At 52.0% G+C, this 8,757-nt stretch overlaps 1 protein-coding gene across 1 annotated transcript in view; it reads right to left on the minus strand.

Moving 5' to 3' along the window:
* Positions 1-8,427, minus strand: part of ARHGEF5 (Rho guanine nucleotide exchange factor 5) — a 29,178-nt gene extending 20,751 nt beyond the window's left edge. Inside the window, 2 exon segments of the mRNA XM_070461435.1 lie at positions 1-1,405; positions 8,348-8,427. Coding sequence (XP_070317536.1) covers positions 1-1,393 — 1,393 coding nt within the window. The 5' untranslated portion in view covers positions 1,394-1,405; positions 8,348-8,427.
* Positions 8,428-8,757: the final 330 nt, after the last annotated feature.

The following is an 8,757-nucleotide window of genomic DNA, read 5'->3' on the forward strand; positions in this document are numbered from 1 at the left end:
TTTCTGGGTCCGGGGACTCCTCGGCAGGACAGGAACCAGGTAAAGAAAAGGGCTGGTGGGAGCATCCTGTGGGTTCCGGGGCAGGACTCAGAGCCACGGGGGACAGAACCTCAGCTCCAGGCTCTGTCTGAGTCCCCGGGGTCCTGGTCGGGGGAGAAGAGGCCTCTCGAGGCAAGTCACAGGGAGGAGAGACCTCGGGGGCGACCAGAGCCAGCGCAGTGGGACCCTCACGCTCTCCTGGTTCTATGCCGCTCTCTTCTCCTCCTCCCCCGGGTGTGTCCCCCTCTCCGCCCCCTGGTTCCTCCTCTGGTGACCCCACCTCCTCCTCCTGCCCCTCTGGGGCCTTGGCTTCCGGCTGTACACCCGGATCTTCCGGCTTTCCACTTCCTTTCTCTGACTTACTTGCTGAGCTTTGATTCTCCCCATCCTGAGCATCCACTTCATTCTCCTCTGGCCCTGTTGACTCCCTCCCCTTCTGCTCCCCTTGTTCTAGATCCCTGTGGCTCTGAGTCCTCCAGTCCCCCTCCCTATAACTCAGACCCCCCAACTCCTCCCCACGGCGCCGCCCCTCTCTTTCTCCTTGACCTGCGAGCACGACATCATTTTGCATCTGCTGCTGTTTCTGTCTCCCTTCTTCCTCTGCACCTTTAACCTGCTCTCCCATCTGCTCCGGAGCCCCGGAAAGCCCAGCAGAGCCAGCAGCCTCTCCCTGAAGTCCCCCTTCCTCCAGCCCCTCAGTTCCCTGGAGACACACGGGGCTTGGACTTTCCTGCCTGGCAGGTCCACACTCCGAGTCCTCCAGGGGCCGGCAGGGCTCGGCTGGGTGCTCGTCGTCACAGGAAGGCCCGCGTCTGGTCCGGGCACAGGCGTCGGGGGACGTTTCCTCCTTCCCTTCTGCTTGTCCCGTTTCCAATATCAAAGACGTGAGTTCTGGTCTCAAGTCCACCTCCATGCTGCTGCCCAGGTCCCTGGATACCCAGGCCGTGTCTGGACAGTCACCCTGGTCAGGGCAGGCCCGGAGCTCCAGGGAAGCTGGGGTCCTTGCCTGTCCACCTGCCAGGCTCCGGGGCCTGGCCTCCCGGCATGAGGGGGTGTCGTCACAGGCCTTAGCCGTCAGGGTTTCCTGGTCGGTCTCCACCTCTGCAGAGGCTTCATTGAGGAGAGAGCTCATGCTCTCAGCTGCACAGTCATTTACATCCCTCACGCGTCTCTGCTGGGTCTCCAAGAGTGTGCGGCCCTTGGCCCACTGACACCACAGGTCCTCGCCCTCTTCGACTGAAGGCTCCAAGGCAGGGGTCTGGCTGCTCCTCATGGGAGCTGCCTGGATAACTGGGAATTCTGCTCCAGCAGGGATGGGAGTCGAGGCTCCTTGCTGGGGCTCCTCTGCTTCCATCAGCGCTGAATCCTAAAGAGGAATAAGAGACCAAATTTCCACCCCCTCTTCTGCTTTATTTATTTATCCAGAGGGACAGACAATAAACAGGGGCATTTCTTTGGTTCCATTTGCAGTCATTCTTTGAGACAAAGGAGAAGGCAATGGCACCCCCCTCCAGTACTCTTGCCTGGAAAATCCCATGGATGGAGGAGAATGGTAGGCTGCAGTCCATGGGGTCGCTAAGAGTCGGACAAATGACTTCACTCACTTTGAGACAAAAAGTCTTTCACAAAGTAAGCAATGGCTTCTACAAAATTTATCATTGATTTGTTCATTTAATAAATATTTGCCAGGTCACTCTTTGAAGGTGGGGTATTCGGTAGCCAACAAGGCAAACAAAAACCGTGTCCTCATGGAGCCTGCAGTCTTGTGAAGGAGACGGATGGAAACAATCACGTTAGGGCACAGACCGCTGTCAGAGCTCCCAGCATTCCCCAGGGGTCATTAAGCTCTAGTGGTATGACGTCATGGTCTCCCGTCGACTCTCCGGACACCTAGAGTGACTCAGGCCGTATAACTCCCAGATACTGCGAGTGACACACCCTAGATCTCACAGCCCAGAGGAGCAGTGTCTGGAGGGGAATCCTCCTCCTAAACTGCTGACGGGATTAAAACAGGTCTGCTCATTACGGCCCGTGTCTGAGATACCACAGCACCTATAATCTCCTTTATAGAGGGTCTGAATTTCACTCATCTTATTTTCCAGAGTGTCTAGCAAAGCCTGTGACTAATTAACAACAACAACAAAAATTGTGTTTCAATTACAGAACAGCTGTAGTAAAGTGGAATGATAACTAGACTTAGATGAGAACCAGATGAGATTAGATGAGAGTAGATACAAAGGGTACCCACTTCAATGAGGTCCATCAAACTGGGGACCCCTCACCATCTTACTCTCCCCTTCTCTCTAACATGAACTCATCTCGTCACTGGTCACTTTTGACCTTCCCATCTTTCTTTGCTACTTTGCAAAGAATTTACAAACCAATTGGTTTTGTTCTTAGGAATTGCTTCATTTTCTTGCAGTTCAAAGCAACCCACACTTCACTCTGTCCATCTTCGCCCTCTGACTATGCCAGAGTATCCTCATCTCTAAGTGCCATCTTTTGTAGCCTGTCTTCTCAGGACCTGATGCAGTGGGTTAGCTCGTTCTATAGCACCTTCACCTTCTTTGTTGGAACCATCCCACCAGACTTTAAGCATGTTCATGCCTTTCTTCTCTTTCCAACATACACGTGGAATTCTTCACACATGCTCTCCTCATATCCTTGCATCTCACCTACCTCCAACCAAGCTTTAACAGCACCACTTTGCTCACCTCCCCTACAACCTTCAACTTGTTAACTCTAAACAAGACTCTGTGGATGCTTGTTTTTGGTGGTTCTTGCCAGCATTTGACATTTGACACTTCAGTGGACACTAATTGGACATTACACATACCCTTTCTTGTTATTTGTGAGACTACATTTTTTCCTCTTATGTTTTCCCCAACCCTCTAACTGACTCATTGGAACTGACTCATTGGAAAAGACCCTGATACTGGGAAAGGCTGAAGGCAGGAGGAGAAGGAACGACAGAGGATGAGATAGTTGGATGGCATCAACGACTTGATGAACATGAGTTTGAGTAAGTTCCGGGAGCTGGTGATGGACAGGGAAGCCTGGTGTGCTGCAGTCCATGGGGTCACAAAGAGTTGGACACAACTGAGTCACTGAACTGACTGACTGACTGACTGAACCCTCTAACTGGGTTACTGTGCTCCTCTTTGTAGCATCTATCAACTAGAGTTCACTTTATTTCTCCTTTGTAGCATTTATGCAATTATGTAGTTATGTGTGTATTTTAGTTTATCATCAATCTCAAACAATGAGCTTCACAAGATCAAGAACAATATCTGTTTTGCTCAATTGTCTATACCTAGGACAGTCGACTCACTGGAAAAGACCCTGATGCTGGGAAAGATTGAAGGCAAAATGAGAGTAGGCCATCAGAGGATGAGATGGTTGGATGGAATCACCAACTCAATGGAAATGAACTTGAGCAAACTCCAGGAGATAGTGAACGGCAGGGAGGCCTGGCGAGCTGCAGTCCATGATGAGGTCGCAAGGAGTCAGACATGACTTAGCAACTGAATAACAGGACATAATACCTGGCCCATACTAAGGGCTCAGTAAATATTTTTCCATGATAGAATAAAATTCTTGTTTCTCTCCTAGCTGACATTTCCCATATTTAATCGAGCACTAACTCCTCTGGATCCTTTCTCCTAAATCTCACTCAAGTCTGTGCACTTTACTCCATCTCCACTGCTAGAGTCTAGTCCATGCAGCTGCCCTCTCGTACCCAGGGCACTGCAGCTGGCCACTGGCCTCCACACAGCTTCTCTCGCCCTCTTTCCGAGGCATTTTCTCCTTAGTGCCTGAGGGATCAAAAGCCCCACTTCTGGTTAAATTTCTTCAGTAGTCTCTAACTATTGGGGTGAAACCCAAATATGCATCGTGGGTAACATGCCCTCCACAACCTGGCCTCTTTCTTCCCTCCAGCAGCATCCTTGTCGGTCACCACCTGCCCCATCCCACTGGCTTCCCAAGCCTTCAGCTCTGCTTCCTGTCACCTGTCGGCCTTCACAGGTGTGGCTCTGCTACCTGGGGTCCTCTTCTCCTGCACAGAGGACACTTGACTACTTCTTTCACACTTGGAGTTACGCACGTAGTGTCTATTTTCTGGGCCAGACCATGAGCTTCATGAAAACACAGATGTCGCTATGCTAACTGTTCAATTCCTTCTTCCCGCAGCTTAGCTGGCCCTCAACAAAGATTTACTGCACGGATAAAGGAAGGAAGAACACAGACTTACAAGAATGTTGTCCAACTTTTAGTTCTGCCTTTTTCGTATTTTGCTAATTTTAACATAATTGTAGAAATCATGTAGTTGAACTTTTTTTTCTTATTTTCAGAAAGGGGATAATATATACCATTTGCAAAGAGTTCTAATAAAGTTTAAAGAAGGCAACATAAAAAATGAAGAAAAAAAAAAGGATTGGTAACACTGATGGTAGCAGAAATGTCAGGAATTGAATGTATTTTGGGAGAAAGAAAGTGTAAGAGACAAATATAGGATTTACGAGCACGATGGACTTTTTTTTGGAGACACACAGAAAATTTTGCCTAATCTACAGATGAGGAAACTGAAAGTCAGCTAACCTTCAAGTTTCCTGAGTACAGGTGAACTCAGAACACGGTCTCCTGACTTCAGTCTACCACGAGCAACCGGAAGTCCAACTGTAAGAAAGCTGGCCGGTGACTAGTCTAGAGGAGACCCTGGGGCCATATAGAACTCACCGCTCCACCTGGACTCACCGTCCCTGTCTGGTCTAAGCTTAGAGAGGAAACCCACTACCCCCAGCGCCGGCTGTCTTGCTGAGATATTGCACGTGCATAGACACTCACATAAGCACACACATGCACGCATGCACACACACACAAAACACTAAACCACCCTTGCAGATTCTATGGGGGACAGCCTGACATAACCAAACATGTCCCTAGCCACCCTGCAGCTGTCGCATGTGACAAGCTCCTGGTCACTTCACACAGATACCATCTCTATGGGCTAAAGGGCCATGTCTAACACAAGCATACTGTGTACAAGGGCTTTTATGTCCTTTTCCAGTTAATTGACACAGTGCGTGATTTGCCCCCGACACTCAGCCTAAGTACAAAATACTATAATCACTACGGATGATCCTGCTGTGACGTGACCCTCTTCTCCCAACCGCACATTAAATAATATACTTGCTCACCGTAAACACGTTCTAAAACTTGGCTCCTACCTGCCTAAGGAGACCCTGTGATTAAATCTGTAGTCTTGCCTCCCTGACATGGTATTGTCCCGGTCCTATATCCATACATAGGCTTCCCTGATGGCTTCATGGTAAGGAAACTGCCTACCAGTGCAGGAGACGTGGGTTCGATCCCTGGGTGGGGAAGATCACCTGGACAACCCATTCCAGTATTCTTGCCTGGGAAATCCCATGGAGAGAGGAGCCTGCTGAGCTACAGTCCATGGTGCTGCATAAGAGTCTTAGCGACTAAACGACAACAGACCCAAACACTGTCATGTCCTCAAAACAAGCAGCCTCTAAATACATAAGCGTGTTTCTGCTACATTCAGGTTGTATCTACGGACAGTATGTGCTGCACGAACATCTTCAGTTCCACTCTGGTCACGTAGTGCATGTCGGTCTCCCACTGACACTATTGCTAACACCATCTTTACCCCATTGGCATTACTAGTGGTCAGCGGCTCAGCCCACATATGCCTATTCTTGGTTCTGTGCTATAATCCTATGGGAATCAGGCATTACAAACCAAGAATGTGACAGAGCTAAAGGGAATCTGTAAAACGTGGTTTCATTCACATAAAGGCATCAAGAGAGAGATTTTTTTGCACTTCCCATTATCTTAGAGCCACTGCCTCATGGCTTTCTGCACTGGGGGTGAATGACCATTTTTATCCGAGCCAGGCAAAGACAGAGCATAGCACCACAGTGACCTGGTCTTCCTCCAGGCCAGGGTCATTTTTGCATCTCCTGCCCCTGTTCACATGTGACTTCTTTCAGGACAAAACTCCCAGTCACCCCAATGACAATGTGCAACAGAACTCAGCCTCCCATGTAGAGCCCCCGATACCTTAGCTCTAGTCTATTTCAACTCACCAGACGTGAATTTGTATTTCAAAGATATCCCTCCTCCTCACCTGCACCCCTTATCACACTACTGCTTCTTCAGTCCAACGCCAAGTGCCAAGTGTACTTTTGAAGACCATGCTTCCTGGATTTTCCAGCAGTTTCAAATATCCTGACACCACAAATCACTGAAGTACTCTCGCGATTACAGTACTTTTGCATTTACAGTACTTTTGCATTTACACTGTGTCATCTATATTCTATTTTAGGAAAATACCCACCAAATCAAAAGGTATGTTCTCATTTTGCTTTCCAAAATAAGATCCATAGATGGATGCCTTTATTCACTGTTTGACATTACTGCTCTCAATGCTACATCAAAATAAGAGTAGCTTTCTGGACCACCAACTGCTAAGACCTGTGTTCTACATATTTGAGGAAAGCCCCACCATCCAAGTGAAAGCTGTAATAAACACCTCTGTCTATTCCCTAATGTCTGAAAATATCACATCGTTCACTGCTTTGTAGCCCAGTGGGCTTACACAGACCATCACTAGTGGTAATGCCAACACGGAGCCCACAAACCCACCAGTGGCCCTGGTGCTATCCGCAGAGTGTGAGTGACCTGCTGTCCTTAACACAGACCCTGACGGTCACCTTGTTGACATTGTACGTGACCAGCTCCAGTTCACTCCACAGACATGGTGAGTGACTCACCGCTGTCTGAACCAGATGCTGTAAATCATCTGCTTGGGTCTACACCACTTGAGTAACCCCGATCCCGTCCTTGTCCACACCACATTGTGACTGACCGCTCCAGACACCAGGAATGACATATTCCTTGTCTATCCCACAAACACTATGCTTAATGAGGCCGCAGACAACCCCAGACAGACCACATTGTGGGCAGCCATACACTCCAGGAACCCCGAAATGATAAAGACTCTTGACTAAGAACCACTGTATCCTTCTGATAAGAGATTCCTCCTCCCACCTCCTGCCTTCTCTTTCTGCCCCACCAGGACAATGACCTACATTCCTCCTGTGGGACACTCTCATTTGATTGATGCCCCACATCCCCTACCCTCCCCAGCCCCCCAAGAACCCTCTCCATGGACATGGTTCCAGTTTCAGGCCCACAGACTGGTGAACAGATGATCCGCATTTTGCCAGGATCCGGGGTGGGGGGGGGGGGTTAGAGGGGTGGGGAGCTAAACCAGGAAGTCTGAGGAAGAAGCCACATCAGGAGCTCTTTAGTCAGGGGCTGGGAATTCTGGAGCCGCCAAGGATGCAAGACCCTGGGCAGCAGTAGGGGAACAGAAGGGGACAAAAGATAGAAAAGTCACCCTCCCTCCCATGTCTGTCGGACACACCCTTCCCCTCAATCTGACAAGAGTCCTGGCCAGAGTTCACGTCTAGGCAGACAGGAGGGCAAATCTGGCTTGGGAACCCCAGATTCAGGAAGGTGAGCAGGGGCTTAGATCTGAGAATCGAGGTACGGAGTTGGGAGGGATGCTCAGAATCGGGGCTCAGAAGGGGGTTCTAGCACCCCCGCCCCCACCCCAGCTCTGAACAGCTCCCTTCCTACCTCGCCCGGCTCTGAGGGCAATGCTGGGATCTGCAAGAAGCTGTGGGAGCCCTCCCCGGGTGTGGGGAAACAGGGAGGGGGGCAGGGCGCGAACCCTTGTTTATAGGTTGAGGCACCTCCTCGGCTCCCAGCGAAAAGCTTAGACACACACAGTCGGCGAGTCCACATGCAGATAAGCGAAGGAAGGCCCGGCCCGAGTCGGAAAAAGAAGACAGCAAAACACCTCCAGGGACGGCGTCCGTCCACAAAGGGAATCTCGGCTACACCTTATTACAGGAGCGGGCTTTCCCCAGGGCCTGGACTTGGAAGAAAGAGCCCTGATTACCGGCCCGCGCAACATCTTAGGGGCAGGGTGCCCATTTCCGAGGCGGGGACCAGGCCGGAAGCAAAGTTTTCCAGGCAGGAGCCCTTCCTCCCGCTTCTCTCCCCTCTCCCAGGTCCAGGTGCTCGGGCCCCGCACCCCATCTCCGCCACCTGCCCGGCGCGCTGCCCCCCCACTTTCTGGAGCCCGCGCCCCGGGAGCCAGCGGGGGCTGCTCCCAAGGTGAAGGCCTCGATTCCGGGGCTTCCCGCCCCCTCCCTTCCCCTCCGCCGGGGCGCCACAGCCGCCCGCCCGGAGCCGGGCACCGGGCACCCACCTGGGTCAGTGTCACATGCTGTCCGGGCGCCCCCCCGCGTCCCCTCGGGTCCCCCGCCGGCCGGCCGTCCCCAGCGCAGGCCCCGGCCGCCCCGCCCGGCCGGGAGGGAGGGATCTGGTTCTCCTCGGAAGTTTCAGGTGAGGAAACCAGGGACACACCTTCCTGGGGGAGGGCCGGGGCCGGTCCGCGCCGCGGCCTCATTGGTGTGAAGGCAGGCCCGCGTCAGAGCTGGGAAGTGCCGGCCGGGCCGGGACGGGAGCCCGGGGCCGGGCGGGGAGCCCGGGGCCCGCGGGCCGGCCCGAGGGCGTGGGAGCGGAGAGCGGACCGCGGGGCCTCCCCTGGGCCGGCTAGGTCTCTCAGATCTGCCTGGTGTTTCTTCTCCCGGTGTTTCTCCAGGTCTTTACCTGAGC

This window comes from Odocoileus virginianus, chromosome 1 (assembly GCF_023699985.2).
Source record: "Odocoileus virginianus isolate 20LAN1187 ecotype Illinois chromosome 1, Ovbor_1.2, whole genome shotgun sequence".
Taxonomy (NCBI): domain Eukaryota; kingdom Metazoa; phylum Chordata; class Mammalia; order Artiodactyla; family Cervidae; genus Odocoileus; species Odocoileus virginianus.